The following is a 19,365-nucleotide window of genomic DNA, read 5'->3' as shown; positions in this document are numbered from 1 at the left end:
CTCCGCACCAATTCACGGCAGTTTGTTTAGAAGCGTCTCTGAACATCTCCTCTAGAGATGAGGAAATGACACATCTGAGAATTGTTTGAATTCAAAATGAGACCAACATTTCAAATCATCCCAGTGGGCCAAAGCATCCATTTTGTAATAGAATTTACAGCCCCGTCAGAGTTATGCCTCTGGGACCTGCCTCTTAGCCAGCGTGTCGGAGTGATTGATGCTTCTGCACCGGTACGGCTACCCAGCCCAGGAGCTGAGTCAGTGCCTGGGGCTCAGACAACCATGCCTGGCTACCTCTTCAAGCCCCGGAGCACACAGGAGAACGCAGTGGGGATAAATGTTCATTTTACTGTTGTGGGATGTTCATGCTGTCATTTTTCTCATATGGTACTTGTCTCCAGCAAAGGGTAGAGGATTCCTCCCAAGACGTAATGGTGTTTTGTTACCCTGCAGGGAGAACGATAACCATTTGTTTCTGTCATTCATCACAGAGCTACTCTAACGACGAGCATTCACCAGAGCCCAGAGACATGCTGCGTTCCTCCCCCAGCCGCTCCCACAGGCACAGCGTCGGCTTCGTCCCCACAGTCTACAATGGCACCCTACCTCCTAGTGAGTTCCTCGAACACTTACACGCTTTTCACCATAATCACATATTTCTCCCTCTCTAACATGGCGCTGTGTTTGTGCTCTGTCAGATTCAGCCCACCGGGGCCTGGCTCCTTGCCCCGCTGTGACGGCCGTGATGAGGAATCCAGTGTACACGGTGCGCAGTCACCGCGTTCACACCAGCAACTGTCCATCTGTCGCCTCGCAGATCTGTCACCAGCACACCCACACCAGGTTACCTCCTTCTCACGCTCACCGTTTCCTTGACCCTCAAAACCTCAGAGGCTCTTTAACTGTCGGTTCAGTGTCTCTGATGAGTTTCTGTTATGATGACTAATATTTCCTAATTAGCCTGTTTCCTAAAGGCAGAATCACATAATTAAATTTGGGTTCGGGTAGAAAAGAATTTCCTACTGTTGCTTTGCTTTAATATTGTGCAGTTGTGATTTAGCTGAATTTAATTAACTCTGAACTGTGACATATCTTACATGTTTAAATAATTCTACAAGCATTGTATGCAGAATTATATCACTGTTTCCTAAGGATTTTTTTTTTTTAATGTGCAGCCCGCAACACCAGGGTCGTCTGAGCCTGGACCTGAGCCAGCAGAAGCGCACGAGTGACTACTCTGAATCCTCGTCGTCACGCAGCAGCAGAGCTTCACACGGTACAAACTCACTGCCCTCCAGCGCACGGCTCGGTCAGTCTGACACTCACGCACGCATGCACACTCCCACACACACACACACACACACACACACACGTAAAGGTCACGGTCTCGGTGCCCTTTCTGTTTTTGGATATTATGTCACAGCATTCATTCCTGTATCATCTCATCCTTCTGCCAGGTTCTTCCAATAATGTCCAGTACCGCACAGAGAGGATCAAAATCCCTTCCACTCCCCGCTACCCCCGCTCCATGCTGGGGTCAGACAGAGGTACGGCTCAGTATTAAAAAAAATAACCTTCACACTCAGTGCCCTTAGTTCAAGATGCTCAGCAGCAGATAGAGGTCTGGCTATATTTTCTTCTTTTAAATTCAGGCCTGGTTTACTTTGTCAGTTTGCTGAGTTTTAAAATCAATATTTTAGAAAGTTTTAAATTGAGGTTGTCATTGTCAGGTGTGAACTCTCATTTAAAGACCTGGAATGGACAGTCTTCAGCTTTAGTGTCTACGTTTACATGCACACCAATAATCCACAATATTCCAATTTTGATCTGGGTCATGTAAACATTATTCCCTTCGATATTCGATGGGACAGTTGTAAGCATGAAAGGAGGAAAGACAAGGGGGGACAGCATGCAGCACAGGACTGTGGGTTGGGACCTAACTCACAGCTGCTACAGCAAGGACAAGGCCTTTATACATGGGGCGCCTGCTCTACCAGGTGAGCAACTTGCCAACAGTTTGAAAGGCTGGGGCAGAAATGCATGCCCCAAAAAAAATCCCACATGAATAGAGGTTTTTGGATATGCACGATATTACAAAACCAACCTTTTCAAGAAGGTGGTTGAAGGAATGAAAGAGGGAGGCTGTGTTTAATCAGTCTAACAATTCACCACTGGTGGAAAACTTTGAATAAATCCTATTTTGATGTAAATACACAAAATGAATGAGCGGCTCCAGCCGTTTGACTTTCACATTTTTTTATTTTTTAAAGTAAAGGGTTTTTAGTCAAAATGTCTTTTCAGATAGTAAATGTTTACAACGGTGGTGTGGTGGTTAGCACTGTCGCCTCACAGCAAGAGGGTTCCCGGTTCGATCCCAGGCATGGGAGCCCCTCTGTGCGGAGTTTAGATATTCTCCCCGTGTCAGCGTGGGTTCTCTCCGGGCACTCCAGCTTCCTCCCACAGTCCAAAGACATGCAGATTGGGGACTAGGTTAATTGATAACTCTAAATTGTCCGTAGGTGTGAATGTGAGCATGAATGGTTGTTTGTCTCTATGTGTCAGCCCTGTGATAGTCTGGCGACCTGTCCAGGGTGTACCCTGCCTCTCGCCCAATGTCAGCTGGGATAGGCTCCAGCCCCCCCGCGACCCTCAAGAGGATGAAGCGGTTAGAAGATGGATGGATGGATGGAAATGTTTGCGACCCCTGGGTTACCATCCAATTATGACACTTTTGTTTCCTGTGCACGAGGTGTTAATGTGCATTCTGAGTGTTCACACAGTGTTCAGAGAGAAAAATATTGTGTTTAGGTGTAAATAGTCTTCATGCAGTTCAAGATCTAAAATCCCAGAGCTCCACCTCAGGTGGTTAGAACCATTACTGTGAAAACTATGTGCTTCTATAATTAAACCAACCTTCCATACGCAGATTCAGAAACCAAAAGCAACAAACTGCTGACAGGCAGCTCAGGTAGCAATCTCCTTGTCAAAGTGTCAGGATATTTGTGGATGTGTGACGAGTGAGATGAGGTGTTTACTGTCCTTTATTGAAGCTCTGTGTGTTACAAAATGGAGTGAAGTTGCAACTGTAATCAGATTTCAGTGTGTAGTCCAGAAGTGTATCTTCGTGTTCATCTTTACTGTCAACCTGTGCACATCCCCTAGAGCAGTGGTTCCCAACTGGTGTGTCGTGGTCCAAAAGTCGGTCGCATGTCCATTCTGAATGGGCTGCAAGTGACTCGCAAACGTATCAAGTTTGTAAAAAGCACACTTTATTTTTAAGTATTGTGAATTTCGGACACAGAGCTTTTATTTTGAAGTGCCGTTTCCTGCTGTAGAGTGAGTGAACAATGGTCAGCTACTTGACAGAGACGGCAAACTAGCTTGTGACCTGAATATTTTAAACTGTTTGGACCTTGAACTAATGACTAAGGAGAAGTCTGGATCCCGTGGCTGGACCACTGCACTAGAATATCTATTTTGCACTTTTGCACTGTACATTTTAAACCCCAGCACCTCTATATTTATGTTTGTCTATGCACCAAAAAAAACAGAGCAAATTCCTAGTATCTAAAACCCTGTTGGCAGTAAAGCGGATTCTTAATATGAGATGTCATCCTAGACTGTACACACTCTCATTCTGTCCCTCTCTGCTGCTCTCCTCCTAAATCCAGGCTCCCTCTCACACTCTGAGTGTAGCAGTCCCAGTCTCATCACGCCTCCACAGTCGCCACTCAATCTGGAGACTTCCTCGTTTGCCAGCAGCCAGTCGCAAGGCTCCATTTCCACTTTACCTCGGATCTCAGTCAGCCCTGTGCCAATAGGGGAGCGCAGGAAAGACAGGTATGATGGCAGCAAATTTTAAAAAGCATCATACCAGAAATGAGCTGCACAGTTGGATGACATGTCTGCCCTGGTGTGACGCCGCCGCAATTTACATTTGAAAATTGGAAGTTGCCTTTTCACAGATGACCTGTTCAGAATATCAATCAGATGATTGTTATTGGTGTGTAGCTGGTCTGTGGAGCTGGGATACTGAGAAAATGGCTCCACATGTGTTGTATGTGTTGGGTGAATGATCAAGGGTATGATTATAAGGATCACTTCAGAAGCAGGTACAATATGGCCTACGTCTGCCCTTTGGGATCCTCTTAGGCTATTTCAAAAGGCGTTGCCAGGCAACAGGTCTATCCTGGTCAGAGCTGTGCAATCCCTCATTGAAATTCAGATTGAAATCCTATTAAAACTCTTAATAATTTTATAGACGCCTCTTGCTGTTTCCAAGAAAAGAAGCAGTGATCTGCCGCTATGTTGGGATGTCAGCTTATTCTGTCCTCCAAATATTTCTGTCCCATTTTGTACCGCTGACACCTCTCAGTCTGTTACGCTGTTACTGTCTCTGTATGATATCTGTCCTCCATTCTGCTCTCTATTTTCCTCCCACCTCTCTGCAACCTTCCGCTTCCAGATCTCTTTACCGTAACCGATCTTTTCTGAGGATTCCTCTGGCTGCACGGCCGAGGTTCTCCTCTCTCAGGAGCCTCAGGTTCGTTCTCCCCTCACAGTGCTGTAAACAAGGGAATGCCCCCCTCCTTCACCCTTCTCCCCTCAAGTTCACGTCGTCCACATGCTTCAGTGCAGTTGAGGAGTAGTTATGTGCACTTTACATGCACTATAATGAATGCAAAAGGAGCACTGTGATGTTTTTCACCCTTCACAAGAGCGCGGTTTAGTTTTCAGATTGCATGCCACAATATTAGCGCCGTAGGAAACCAAAAAAATTAAACCTGATTAGCTCCACTCGCTGAACTTCAAAGGTTCAGTGTTATGTTTACATGTCTGCACTTGTCTCTCCTTCCATGTCGGAAAAACCCACTTGAACCTCAGATATTGCATGCAGTGCTCATGCCCCATGATGACAACATGCATGTTTATATTTTGGCCCTAAGCCAAGTCACTTTTGTAGTCGGCAGTATGTATGTTATGCAACGGTATTATTACTCAGCCTGGAGCTTCTGGGTCATGGTCTTGTTTGTACACCAGCACTCTATTTACCCCTGTCTCTGGCTGCTAATCCATTCCTCTTATCTGCCTCCATGGGATTGTGTGCAATGTCCAAAGCCAACTTGTTATGAAGACACACAAAGTTCATGCAAATCTCCTTCATGTGAGGGGATTTCATTTGCCTGTGCTTTTATGATGTCAAACACAGTGTCCCGTGCAGGTTCCTCTGTAAGCCAGGCGTAAAGTTGCGCTCTGGAGAGATGATCAATTTACAGGCCTGGGGGGAAGAGTAAGCTCAGGCTCAAACATTCTTTAAATACAAACGATGCTTATCATTTGGACCAGATATGATTTTTGAAAGCCTAGGTAGCCAGCAACTCTCCAGAGCTGTAAATAAGTTGGTCAGTCCAACTGTGACATCGCCTCACCCTCTCAGCTTCCTCCTGTATGGCCGCCTACAACTGCTTTTCTGGGATGCTATTCATTCACACACTCTCCTCTATCCCACCAGGCCATACTTGGAGGAACCCCGCAATGTCATAGTGCACAAAGGCGCGGAGCCTCTCGGCATCTCCATCGTCAGCGGGGAGAACGGAGGGATCTTTGTCTCTAAAGTTACTGGAGGTAGCATCGCCCACCAGGCAGGGTTGGAGTACGGAGACCAATTACTGGAGGTATGAACAGCCTACTGTGTGTTGGAAAGGTTACAGCTTCCAGCAGCATAAATAGGAAATGCCTGTCAGGGAGCACAACAGTACAGCAGCAGTCTAATCCTCAACGCTGCTAATATATGTTCCCCCTTCTTCATTTTGCTGCCTACCATGCATTTATTCCATATGGCCTCACTTCCTGGAAGACTGCATTCATTAGAGTTGTCACAGTTCCCAGTATTTTAATAATTGCTGAAATGCATTTGCCGAAAGGTGTTTTCACTCCATCTGAAATGGCTGCACAAGCTGAAATTCTGTTGCAATGTCACATCAAGAGGGCAAGTACTGCTCGGTGGGTGCTATACAGTTGAGTTGTTAAAAGAAAAATAGTTGTTTTTGAAAATGTTTTTGGAAAGTGTGGGAATTTATCCTACTAAAACTTTGCCAAGGTTTAGTTGCCACCAAAACAACCGGACCAAGACCTTCTTGAAGAGGTGGTCTCGGTCTGGTTACAAACAAACTCTGGTGCAGTTCGTTTGTGGTGAGAATGTGTTCCGACATTGATCTGAACCAACTGCAGTCACATGACACATTGTTTGGGTTAAACATGAGCGGAGTCCTGGAGAATTATTAATGTGCACCTCCTCCTGTACTGCCTTAATATGCACATTCGGCTCATCCAGTGCATCAAAACATTGTTTTCTAGTTGGAGCCGCCCCTCGTTTTCAAACTGTATGGTTTGACTAAAATGAACAATGACAGCAATATAGTCCACGATGAGCAGCGCTAAAATCAACCTGCGTAGTTGTCCCTCCATTGTGACATTAGAAAGTGTCACATTTATCTTGCAAGTGTACTCTTCTTTAACGTTTTGTTTACTTCCAGGATTTTTCCCGCATGGAAATTCTGACCAATCAAGAGCAGCTTTCTCACGCAAGGCATTTTATCTGGTCCGCTTGTAAATGCTGCCGTGAGAACACGAACCAACTCTAGACAATTATACAACTTTGGAACAAAATTAGTCCCTGATTCGAACCAAAGCAAGACAACTCTAGGTCTGAAAGCACCCTTAGGGGGATTTAGTGGCATCTACTGGTGAGAACTGCAGATTGCAACCAGCTGAAACTTCTCCAGGTTAGAATTCCTTCAGTGTTCTATGTTCAGGAGGTTTTTACCAGGAGTCGATTCATCCGCAGAGGTCTCTTCCGCTCTAAAACAAACGGACCAGGTGATTAAAACTGGTAAAAACACTGAGTAAAACAGTTTCATGTTAAAATCAGTGTTTTTCTGATGCTCTCATTGTGGAAGGGCTACCACCTACGTGAATGGCCCTATCTACAGTAGAACCACTGTTTGGTTTGTTTGTTTTGGGCTATTGTAGAATAATGGCAGTGCAACATGGCGAGCTCTGTGGGCGAGAGCCTGCTCCCTGTGTAGATATAAACGGCTCATTCAAACCCAACGATTCTTATTTTTAGGTGATTAAAGAAAGCATATTAAATTTAATTCCATTTCTGCTAATATGTCCCCTTAAATCCTCCACACTGGACCTTTAAGTTAGTCATTAATGGAAATCCTGTGAAGACTTTTCCTCCTTATTAATAGTTAAAGCTCAAAGAGATTAAATTAGGGAACTGATCGGTGACTCTGTTCAATTTGGCTGTGGCTGAGGTGATAGAGTGGGTCATCAACTAATTGGAAGCGGTTCGATCCCCGGCTCCTCCAGTCTGCATGTTGAAGCATCCTTGAGCAATATACTGAACCTTAAATTGCTTCCAATGGCTGTTCCATTGGTGTGTGAGTGTGTTAAAAAACTGAGCAGCAGGTGGCACATTGTATGGTAGCCTCGGCCACCAGTGTGTGAATATGTGTGTGAATGGGTGAATGTGATTTCTGGTGTAAAAAAAGCACTGTGTGTGGCCAGGAGACTAGAATGGCCCCATACAGGTGCAGTCCATTTACCATTCCATTCAATAATCCATGCATCATAGACAATAAAACAAAACAAAACATATGAATAAATATGAATTGGTGGCTTTACATAACCAGAATTAAGCATGCATTGCTTCAGCAGTTCTGAATTACAGATGTTGCAGAGCAAATAATGGCTACAGAGAGTAGGCACTCTTTTTAAAAGACTTTGAAAATGGGTGTAAAACTAATCCCCTGCCAGTCTTCTCCACCAAGTGCTACTAATGACTTAAAACCCTTAATAGACCGGGCGCATACCGCGTTCATAATATATCTATGTTGTTGTAGTAACCCCATCTCTCCTACAACTCTCTCCCTAATCACACTTTATGTCCTTCATTAGTATAATGGCATCAACCTGCGAAACGCCACGGAGCAGCAGGCGCGCCTCATCATCGGCCAGCAGTGTGACACCATCACCATTATGGCCCAGTACAACCCACACATGTATCAGCTGGGCAACCACTCGCGCTCCAGGTAACAAGATGTTTCTTGTGGCGTTGTCTGTAGATGTTCAGTGTTGGGTTTGTCCCAGGTGTGCCACTCTATTCAATTCTGAAACAGTTCCAGTAAGTGTTTCTGTTTAAGAATGATATGGGTATTTAGTTTCGTACAGCCAGGTGTTCTCTGAACGCATTTGTAGTTTCTTCTACTTTTTTTTTTTGAGCGGTGAGGCCAGATGATGCATTTTCATTGCATTCACACTTTTTTAGCTGAATGAACATAAAGGAATCTCTGAAACAGCCGCTGTTCGTCCAGGTGCCAAGTCTAAAGATGTAATTAACTACGTAGCTTCTCATCTTTAAATACAACACAGTGTGTGCGAACCAGTCCAGCCGATGCTAGAATTTGGAGTCTGACATCACTGTTGATATGTGAGAGCAAAACAATGCCAGCTTTTATCGGCGGATAACATACAATGAACCATAAGACCTGACGAGTTTTTAAAGAAATTTAGTTATTATAACCAAAATATGTATTTAAACATTTTACGGTGTAACATAAATAAACTTGTCGGTGCTCTCTGGTGGACAAAGTGTGTAATGGAGACACTGTTATTAGCTGAACTCTACTGTGAGGAAGACCTTGTGTGATGTAATGTTAATGATGGAGTCATAACATTCCTATTTCTGATTTTTTTCCTCTCGGTGCAGCTCCCGTCTGGAGCCAGTCAGCACTCAGTCGACGCCCCAGGGGAGCGGAGCCGCCACCCCCGACAATCACTCCACCATCGACACACTCAGCGAACAGGACGAGGGCACGCTCACGCCTTCCTCCAAGCAGACCACACCCACCACCAGTCCCCACAATTTCATCAGGTAAACCTCAACACAGACATGAGGAGAAACTCTTGCTCCGTGCCACGCCATTATACTCTTGTAACTCTTAAACTGGTCACTTTATGTCCTCTAGAATGCCGTCTGAGGGCAGCAGAAAAGTGGGTGAGCCACGGCTTGTGACGGTACGCAGGCCCGGGGTGGAGGTGGGAGTCACGCTCTGCGGCGGAAACCTACGGGGCGTTTACATAGAGAGCCTGGACGAGGACAGCCCTGCCAGAGGCACTGATGGGCTGCTTCCTGGGGACCTCATTGTGGAGGTGTGGATTCGTGCAACAAACACACATGCACATACACACAACCTGCGAGGAGACTCACAGATAATGCATAATGTGAAGGTTTTTATTTGTCGTATTAATAATTATTTGAGTACATGAAGTATTTCTATTCAGTCAGTTCTGTAACAGGAGAGCCAGATCTTTTTAAGTGGGGTATTTACTCAGTTTCACAAATGGAGTTGCTGTGGATTTTTGTAAGACAGTAGCAGTAGTTGTAGGTGTCAGTTTTTCTAAGTGATCTCAAAGCTAAACTCTTATAATAAGATGCTGCAAAGCTTTGTGTGCTATTGTAGTTTCAGACTCGAGCACTGTTAGAAGGCGCTGGCATTTCTTTTTCTCCTGCCCGTCACTGTTGCTCATTGATCTTCTCCTCGTCTGCGTTCCCTTTGACTCCACGCCGGTGATCCATTCAGAGCACCGCAAACTCGTAACAGACAATTTGTGGCATGCTCCCACTTAGCGCTCCGCCACAAAGGGCCTGCCATCTGAATTGCCATGCAGCTTTGTCATCAGTCCGTCCTTCAATCTCCCATCCTGTTTGTTTTCTTCCTGCCATACGTGGCACAAATCAATACGGCGACACTTTAATACAGCTGAAAGCCCGGAGGAAATGTAGCTGTGTACTAGTGGACCCTTCACGGCAACGACAAATGAATACACAGATGAGTGTAAACACTCACTAAATTTCTCTGCTCTGCAAGTTTGTCTTATTTTTCATGATGTGAAGTTCACTTTCCTTTTCCCCCCCTGTTCTCATCACCTCATCTTTCAGTACAACTCGGTGAATATGAAGAATAAGACGGCGGAGGAGGTGTACGTCGAGATGCTGAAGCCTGCAGAGACGGTCACATTCAAGGTGCAGCATCGGCCAGACGACTTCAGCACGCTCAAAGACGTACCAGGAGATGGCTTTTATATTAGGTACACGCACATATACACATCACTCATGCACCCAGATCACTGTTGCACGTTTCTGTGTAACAGCTCTGTAAAAGGACCACGCTAATTTCCCCCAAGCAGCCTCGTCTCGGTCCATGCCGCTATATTTAGAACCACCACTGGAGCGCCCCTCGGACAAGCTGGAATCTTTTTCATCTAACCAATTATGTCCCAGATCCACCGTGTGACTGCAATGCTGCTAATCACACCACAAATTTAGGTTATCTAATCTCCCCACTCACTACGCAACACACCCAACACCTCGTCCATTTTAGTGCTCAGTGTTTTCCAGCGATTAGAAAATACACTGTATATGAGTGGAAAATGAAGCTCCAAAATAGTCATGTTTTATTGTTGGGTGTCTGTCGGGGCGTGTTGCCGCAGCTGCCGCAGTCACTTGTCATATAGGCAAGTGGGTTTGTGATGTCATCCGCAGTAAATACACTCAGCCCCCCTGGCTGTCACAGATAGGCTGCTCGGGAATGACTTACGAGGCTCCAACAAGAGGCAAACACACTGTCAGTAGATAAACTTTCTCCGCGCTCTCTTCCTTACCCTGCTCCTATCTCGTGATCTTGTTCCCTTCACACCTTTCTTGTCTGATACCTCACCCGTTCTCTCACTTCATCAACTTTATGCTCTTCTTCCGCTCCCTCGTCCCACCCCGCTCCTTATAACTCCCCATCTATCTTTGTCTCTCCCTCTCACCAGAGCACTTTACGACCGGGTGGGGGAGGCCGAGGGGGACCTCAGTTTTAAGAAGGACGATATCCTGTACGTGGATGAGTCTTTACCAAAGGGCAGCTTCGGGACGTGGATGGCCTGGCAGCTAGATGAGAATGCACAGCAGATCCAGAGGGGGCAGATCCCCAGCAAGTACATGTGGGTGGAGAATCCAATGCATGCTTACACACACATACATTTTTGAGCTGGAGGACAGTTTGTAACAGCTGTGACAACAATCTGTGCCACACTGCCACGATGTAGGAATCATATGTAATGTCACTTCTCTTCCATATGTTTCAGAGTGTCCTTTTGCTCTGACTGCAAGGTCACGCTGTCCTCTTGTCGTGTGTCTGTGCAGACATGCATTGATGTTGCTAAACAAAATGGATTTTTTATGTTTTTGTTAACACTAACACTAAATCCCAAACAAATGCTAAAATCAATAAAGATTCATTATTTTGTCCAACCAACCTTGAATCTCAGAGCTACATCCCAAACATAAACCTGCTTTGCTTTAACCTTAGTGCAGCAAATTGTCTCTTAACGATCAGTTTAGCCATAAATGTCCCTAAAACAGAAAAATAAGTCTTACTTTTACACACTGATACACACACAGCCTTTTTCCGTGTGAATCTTCTGCAATTAAATCTGTTTCTGTGTGTATGTGTGTGTGTGGTGTAGGATGGACCAAGAGTTTTACCGCAGACACAGCGTGACAGAAATGAAGGAAGACTCCAGTAAGACTCTCTCTGCAGCGGCGCGCAGATCCTTCTTCAGGAGGAAACAGAAACACAAACGCAGCAGCTCCAAAGACAGCAAAGAGATGGTGGCTCTGGACGCCATCAGCACAGACTCCATCCCCTTCCTTGACGGTGAGAAAACAACGTACAGATATTGTCAATTTAAAAATAGCAGGAAGCATCAAAATGACGCCACAAAAATCTTTGCTTGAAAGGGTATTTGATTGATCTGTGTGTTGTTTGTGTCAGACTGTGTGAGCCTGGCATACCAGCGGGTCCAGAAGGTGGAGTGCACCTCTCCCCGACCAGTACTCATCCTCGGGCCGCTCACTGACCCGGTCAAGGAGATGCTGGTCAAAGAGTCTCCTGGGAAGTTCTGCAGATGTGTACTGGGTGAGTTCAGCTACTAAAGATGTTTGTCAGCCCTACAAATCCGGGGAATCAATAGTGCATCTACGTTCTTAATAAGTGTTGGATAGTGCTATCATCTGAAATAAGACTTTTAGGGGTTGGTATCTAAAATACATTTGCATCATGCGATTATTTCTACATTACAACTTCAAGGAATATCCCTGCTTTCACCTTTAATTTTCTCTGCCCTGTCTGTCGGGTCTGCAGAGGTGATGAAGGCATCCCAGCAAGCCATCGAGCGGGGCGTCAAGGACTGCCTCTTCATTGACTACAAGCGCAGGAGTGGCCATTTTGACGTGACCACTGTTGCTTCTATAAAGGAAATAACAGATAAGGTATTAGCCGGTGCTTTTCTTTCTCCTCAGATTTTATCAGCAAAGATAAAGTGGCTTCAATTTGTCTTTAATCTCTGCTCCAGATAAACTATCACAGTTGCAGCATTTTAATCTGAGATGCAAGATTCCTGCTCATGACAGCAAGCGTTAATTGTCAAGCATTTTGAAACAATGTGTTGAGTTAATTTGTTGTTTTTTGGATACAGGGCTGTCACTGTTTGCTCGACATCGCCCCGCATGCCATTGAAAGGCTCCACAGCGTTCACATTTATCCAATTGTTGTCTTTGTCCGCTACAAAAACGCAAAGCAGATCAAGTAAGTAGCATCTCTTGGTATCACATACACTGTCCTCAAACAGTGTCATCCCCACTGTGTGTGTGTGTGTGTATGTGTGTGTGTGTATGGATGGATGGAGCAGGATAAGCCTTCACACTCGCCATCCCACCATGAACCCTTTGGCGCGTCTGTCAAAGCAGCCCACCCCAACACAAACTCTTGCATAATCCCAAACAGCTGGTGAAACATGCCTGATTTTTGTTTTTTCTTTTTAAAGTTAAGTCTCTCAGTGCAGTGCTGCATCCCTTCTACACTCCTTATGTGTCATATTTTTATAAATGTTCTGCCAGGATTCATCAGACATATTTAAAATTACTACTGTACTACAGTACCTCTTAAACTATAGATGTAGTTGGCCTAATTTGTGACTGATTTTCAGAAAAGATTCTCTCCCAAGACCTTCACTGGCAAAATAAGTAACAGGTGTATTTTAAATTTGAGCATATAGTTTTATCAGTTAAGACACTTAACACTGCCCTGACTTCCCTGCAACACTGTTTCAACAACATGCCTTCTTCAAGTCCAACCTTCACCATCTCCTAAATTCTAATAAACAAAATGCATAGTCTTCAACTGGAACTTACCTCAAGTGTCCTGTCACCTCAAAATCTGCTCCCTAGATGGGTCAGAACTACCTATAAATACCAAGGTATCTGGCACGACAGCTGACTCTCCTTTCAAACGTACATAAACACGCTGCTCTCCAAAGTGAGAGAGAAAATTGATTTCCTGTAATATAGCGTTTTTCACCCACTTTGGTTAAGATGACAGTTCTCACAATCCTGGATTACAGTGACTTAATCTACAAATTTGCCTCCAAATATCTTAATAAACTGGCAATCATCTACTGAACTGCTTTTCACTTTGTCATCAGCGCCCTTTTCCACACTTCTCACTGTAAAGACAGATTTATACTTGTGTGTCAGCTCTATGCAGAGCCTTCACACTAAATCGCAGCATTCGCAGACAAACATTTGTCTTTATCTGGACACATTTTCCCCACAAATACAACAAGCTAACGTTTTTAGCACAGGCCTGTGGCATTTTACATTGTATAAATTAGCCTAGCAGGTAGCAGACTTTTTCTTTACTCATATGAAGCCCGGGACAACAGCAACATTTAATAAAGGTAATGTTACAAAATTTGGCTCCATTACAAACTCACAAGGTTCACTGACAAAACAGCTGTCTTATACCAAACACGTTTTCCACACAAATATAACATGCTAAAGTTATTAGCACAAGCCTATGACATTTTACATTGTATAAATTATCCTAGCGAATAGCAGAGATTTCCTCTACTCATATGGAGCCAGGATAAATCACACACAAGACTTAAAATGAAATTTTGTGGAGGCTTTATTGTCTTCACAATTTATTTTTTCTTATCTGTGAAATAAAAATAAACAAAAACTTTGTTTCCACTGCGGGAAATGGTTTCAACTTACAAAAAAATAGACAGGAGGCCTGCGTCGCCGCGACGTGTAGTTACATTTCTGGGGAGGTGCACGTCAGGTTACCGCATAGGTTAACACGTAGGTTACGGCGTAGGTTACAGCATCGATTTGATACAGAAGTATAAATCCTACTTAACCTGTGTTCTCTAGTCAACTGGCCATCACTCCATACCTGACGACAGATCCACTGGTGTCATATCTCTGCTAACAACTTAATATGTCCAACTCTAACTGCAATTTACACTCTAACAATCCATTAGTTTGGTCATTCCTAAAGTCCAACACCTTTGGTTGTCACTCATTTCAGTTTGCTGCTCCAAGTGACTGAAACAAGTTGCAAAAGATGCTAGAACTCCACAACTTCATTCTGTTACCCTCCTTTCATAACTCATTTCAACCGTTTCTGATTACTGCACCTGTTTTTGAATTTGCTCTGGAACACTGTGCATACTGTGTATATTGAGATGTTTTAATTTTGTCTAATTGCACCAGCTTTGTCTGTATTTTAATATCTTGTTCCAAACTGCCTTCTGTCGTTGCCTCTTGGCCAGGTCGTCACTGTAAATGAGAATTGGTTCTCAATTGATTTATCTGGTTAAATGAAGGTTAAAAAATAGACACCTTGAATGATTGAAAGCTTAAATAGACACAATGCACAAAATGTAGGGAAGACAGTGGTCACTGGTGTTGATGTTCATACTTCAAATACTCTCATCTGAATGACTATCACCATGTTGTTTTTCCTCAGGGAGCAGAAAGATCCGGTTTATCTGCGGGACAAAGTTTCTCAAAAACATTCCAAGGAGCAATTTGAAAGTGCGCAGAAGATAGAGCAAGAGTACAGCAAATTCTTCACAGGTTTGTTCACAGTCAGTACAACAACACATCCATAATTTGTCAGTCAGCATCTTCTTCACACTGTGATAAATGTTCCTTCTGTTTCCAGGTATTGTCCAAGGTGGCACCCTCCCTTACATTTGCACTCAGATCATGACTATAGTTGATCAAGAACAAAGTAAAGTCCTGTGGACTCCCCTCGGCTGCCCCTAGAGGAGACCAGCTGCCACTACAGCAAGCTGCGTCTTCCATCTCTTCATTCCCCGAACACTAATAAACCCTTTCACACTATACCAATAGGTACACTACAGTGAGCTAGTTATGTAAATTATTGATATTTTTTTATTTTGTCTTGATTTATAATCAGAGCCTCCTTTATTTCTCATGTGCTCCGGAGCAGGTTAGTAGCACTGGATCTCGACGTTCAAAGTTCAGTCAGTCTTCCCTAAGGGTTCCTGGTGGTGTATTTGTAATGCTGCATTGTAAGCGTCCGTTTACAGTCAAAAGATGAGTCTGACTATCGGTGTTCAATATTTGCTTGAATGCGTGTCCCTCCCCCTCTGTGTACACAAACCTCAAACACTAATGAAGTTTAACCACCCCCCCGACCCTTCCATGTACCAAATGACTTCTGTGGTTTCCCTACAATTATGCACCCATTTGTCGACGACTGACAACTAATTGTGTGTGTTTGTGTGTGTGTGTGTGTGTGTGTGTGTGTGCGTGTGCGAGAGACAAAACATTGAGACTGTTGTTCCCAATTGTAATGACAATTTCAGTTGAACCGTGGTTGTTTGTTGGCACGAATACAATGCTATAGAAATGGAATGCCGGGATCAGACATCACATTCCTCAAACGCGCAAAAGCATCAAACCTCTTGAAGTATGTAGCTGTGGTCTTACTGAACCTGACTGCCAGCAGTGACGGCCATGAAAAAAACTCAAAAACACATCGATGTTTGCTCTATGCATTGTGTTTCTATAGTAGCTGGGTGTGTGGACAGTTTATGGGTCTTTCGGAAGTGCCTTCGGAGCAGATGCCTGATCTGAAACCAGCCCCTGGTCACGAAGAGTTTCTCTTCCAAGCATCATATCACCCATCATGGACGAGTTATCTAGGGGCTGATTTGAGACCAGCACAGTGTAGAGCGCATGACAATGGTGAGGTTTTGAGGGTAGGCCGAAGCGGCGGCCAACGGGTTAACTCCTCAGAATGCACTCCAGGGCTAGACAGACCACTGTGTAACTATCATTCTATCTCCTTAACATATATTTAACAACAATATAGAGTATAACATATACAGTATGCAGATACATCTGAAAAAAAAGGAAACAAATATATATAAATATATATTACATGTATTTTCACTAGGTCATACGCCTAGGAACGTCTGGCGGTCAAGTCATGTCTTAGCAGGTATTAGCATGTTTTTTTTTTTTAAGAATTTATTTTTGTTTTTTGTGGTTGGTTGTCAGTCACTTATCGATGTACTCATTAAAAGAGACACTATGAAGCAAAATTTGCAGGGTAATATCTTAAAGGATTTTCCTCTGATCTGTTTAAATGTTAGTGACTTTTCATTGTTATTTAATTGTATTTTTTATTCAGGAGGCAAAAAATATTGACAAAAATATTCTGCCCTTCCTTGAAAAAAAAACCATACCCTGTTATCTTATTGTGCCAAAATTCACTAAGGCAACTTTATCCTTTTTATTTTCTGTTTTGCACTTGTTTATCTGTTAACCTTAAACACGTAACTGTTCCTAGGTTTCCAGTAGACTACGAATAGGTACTATGATTTCTACTGTAACTAATTCACGTTTTTATCTCTCACATCAGTTCCTTACATTTCATTGATGGCCTTTTATTCTTAATTAGAAAAAAAAGGATCACTTCTTATTTGAATTATTAAAAAGGGATCTATTCTTGCACAGTTTTTTCAAAGGAAAAATTGGTCCACAAGTTTGACTATTGGGCTAAAAAAAAAAGAGTAAGCAGAGGCAAACTGTAATGTTACTATTTTTCTGAGTAGATAGTGTATGTTAGAGAGCGAGCGGGATACAACGTGAAATAGTTGTATTTTTAGAAAGCGTCTAGATGCCAGGTACTGATTGAACTTTTCTTTTATTAAAAAGAATGTGATTTGTATGTTGAGACATTAACATGAGAATAAAACTCATTTTCTGTATCACAATATGGATTCAGTCTGTGTTTATGTTCGTCTGATACTGAAAAAATGTAATGTTTAATTTCAATTTTTTCTACCTCCACTATTCTAAGACTATTTAGGCAATTTCAGTACTCACTAAAATACTTAAGTCATTTCTAATTTCCTCAGAAATTCCCAGGAACTCCCAGTAGGAGCTGGTACTAGGTACTCCTTGCTAGTACCGAGTTGGACCCCTTTTGCCTTCAGAACTGCTTTAATTCTTCGTGGCATAGATTCAACAAAGTGCTGGAAACATTCCTCAGAGACTTTGGTCCATACTGACATGATAGCATCACACAGTTGCTGCAGATTTGTCGGCTGCACATTCATGATGAGAATCTCCCGTTCCACCACATCCCAAAGGTGCTCTATTGGATTGAGATCTGGTGACTGTGGAGGCCATTGGAGTACAGTGAACTCATTGTCATGTTCAAGAAACCAGTTTGAGATGATTTGAGCTTTGTGACATGGTGCGTGATCCTGCTGGAAGTAGCCATCAGAAGATGGGTACACTGTGGTCATAAAGGGATGGACACGGTCAGCAACAATACTCAGGTAGGCTGTGGTGTTTAAACCATGCTCAGTTGGTACTAAGGGGCCCAAAGTGTGCCAAGAAAATATCCCCCACATCATTACACCACCACCACCAGCCAGAACTGTTGATACAAGACAGGATGGATCCATGCTTTCATGTTGTTTACGCCAAATTCTGACCCTACCATCTGAATGTCGCAGCAGAAATCCAGACTCATCAGACCAGGCAACGTTTTTCCAATCTTGTCCGGTTTTGGTGAGCCTGTGTGAACTGTAGCCTCAGTTTCCTGTTGTTAGCTGACAGGAGTGGCACCTGGTGTGGTCTTCTGCTGCTGTAGCCCATCTGCTTCTAAATCACCTTTCTTCCTCATTCTGATGCTGGTTTGAACTTCTGCAGGTTGTCTTGACCATGTCTACATGTCTAAATGCATTAAGTCGTTGCCACACGATTGGCTGATTATCTATTTGCATTAGCAGTTGAACAGGTGTACCTAATAAAGTCACCAGTGTGTATGTACGGATTCATATGATGATCGTACATTTAGAGTATTTGCACAGTAAATGTCACTATAAGTCACAGGCTATATTGTAATTCCCAACATGCTACTCTGTCTCCTCCATTTTCTTTACGTTGTATTTTAAAGAAGAGGATAAAAGCAGAGCCGAGAGCAAATCCTCTGTAAATGTCTCGCTGAGATGTGAGTGTCCTTCAGACATGTATATGAGGATGAAAGTCAATCCTTTTTGCTGAAGGCAGCAGCAAATGAAAACATGGCAGATGAAATGGTCATCAGTTCCAGAGTTGAGATAAGGTAGTGTGACAATATCTGCCAGGATTTCAGAGAGAGAGAGAGAGAGAGAGAGAGAGAGAGCGATAAAAATGTGGCCTTGCTTCAGCATTAAAGACGCGTCTGCACTCTTGGGTTTACATACACTCATAAAGACGCTGTAGCTCTATTTGTTCTTCAGCAGCACTGCAGTCACACATCGTGTTTTGCAGTTTGACGGTGACAGGTCAGTGTGTGCTAGAACACTGAGTCCAACATGCCAAAATAGGACTGTGGTAATTATATTGAAAATAGAAAGCAGGCATAGTGTATGTATGAGTCACTTAAGTGTCTTTATTTAATTAGATTCTTACTGAGATCAAAATCTCTTAAGATGGTTAGGAGCAGAGCCTTGATGTCTGCAGAGACTGGTGAGCACCCATCTTATGAGACATGCACTCGAGTGATTGTAAAAAATAACATGGTGATTACTGAAATGCTATCTACAGTGTTATTTAATAAAGCAGTTTAGCCTTGTTTTAACAGAACGTTTAATAGCATGTTACCAGTAGTGCCCCCAGAAATTTTTCATAGGGGTGGCCAGATGGAGCCATGGAAAATCCTCGAGTGGCACACCAATACCAAAAGTGAATTTCAGGAATTTGTTTATGCTGTTTAATAGACTAGTTGAAACTATGTCTATATGTAGGGTCAAGGAATTACATTCTGATATACTCTGTTTTTTATTACTAGTAATAAAACAACCTCAAGAAATGAAAAATAAAGCAAAGATGAAGTGCCAAAAACTGCAGTTCACTGAATGGCCACTAGAGGC

General features: G+C 43.4%; 1 protein-coding gene across 3 annotated transcripts in view; it reads left to right on the top strand.

Annotated features, from left to right (window-relative positions):
* Positions 1 to 17,214, top strand: part of dlg5a (discs, large homolog 5a (Drosophila)) — a 48,143-nt gene extending 30,929 nt beyond the window's left edge. For 2 of the 3 annotated variants that reach the window (XM_049599784.1, XM_049599783.1), the window contains exons 17-33: positions 492 to 612; positions 699 to 843; positions 1,176 to 1,309; positions 1,458 to 1,547; positions 3,672 to 3,840; positions 5,513 to 5,675; positions 7,966 to 8,099; positions 8,777 to 8,941; positions 9,036 to 9,219; positions 10,010 to 10,158; positions 10,888 to 11,058; positions 11,584 to 11,774; positions 11,892 to 12,035; positions 12,261 to 12,388; positions 12,595 to 12,704; positions 14,931 to 15,040; positions 15,129 to 17,214. In XM_049599784.1, coding sequence (XP_049455741.1) covers positions 492 to 612; positions 699 to 843; positions 1,176 to 1,309; positions 1,458 to 1,547; positions 3,672 to 3,840; positions 5,513 to 5,675; positions 7,966 to 8,099; positions 8,777 to 8,941; positions 9,036 to 9,219; positions 10,010 to 10,158; positions 10,888 to 11,058; positions 11,584 to 11,774; positions 11,892 to 12,035; positions 12,261 to 12,388; positions 12,595 to 12,704; positions 14,931 to 15,040; positions 15,129 to 15,232 — 2,412 coding nt within the window. In that variant the 3' untranslated portion in view covers positions 15,233 to 17,214. The remainder of the gene's footprint in view (positions 1 to 491; positions 613 to 698; positions 844 to 1,175; positions 1,310 to 1,457; positions 1,548 to 3,671; positions 3,841 to 5,512; positions 5,676 to 7,965; positions 8,100 to 8,776; positions 8,942 to 9,035; positions 9,220 to 10,009; positions 10,159 to 10,887; positions 11,059 to 11,583; positions 11,775 to 11,891; positions 12,036 to 12,260; positions 12,389 to 12,594; positions 12,705 to 14,930; positions 15,041 to 15,128) is intronic. The other variant, XM_049599785.1, reaches the window with a different exon arrangement.
* The last annotated feature ends 2,151 nt before the right edge of the window (positions 17,215 to 19,365 follow it).

The sequence above is a fragment of the Epinephelus fuscoguttatus genome, linkage group LG16 (genome assembly GCF_011397635.1).
Source record: "Epinephelus fuscoguttatus linkage group LG16, E.fuscoguttatus.final_Chr_v1".
In the NCBI taxonomy this organism is placed as follows: domain Eukaryota; kingdom Metazoa; phylum Chordata; class Actinopteri; order Perciformes; family Serranidae; genus Epinephelus; species Epinephelus fuscoguttatus.
The sequence above is the reverse complement of the archived record's forward strand: the minus strand, read 5'-3'. Positions and strand labels throughout refer to the sequence as shown.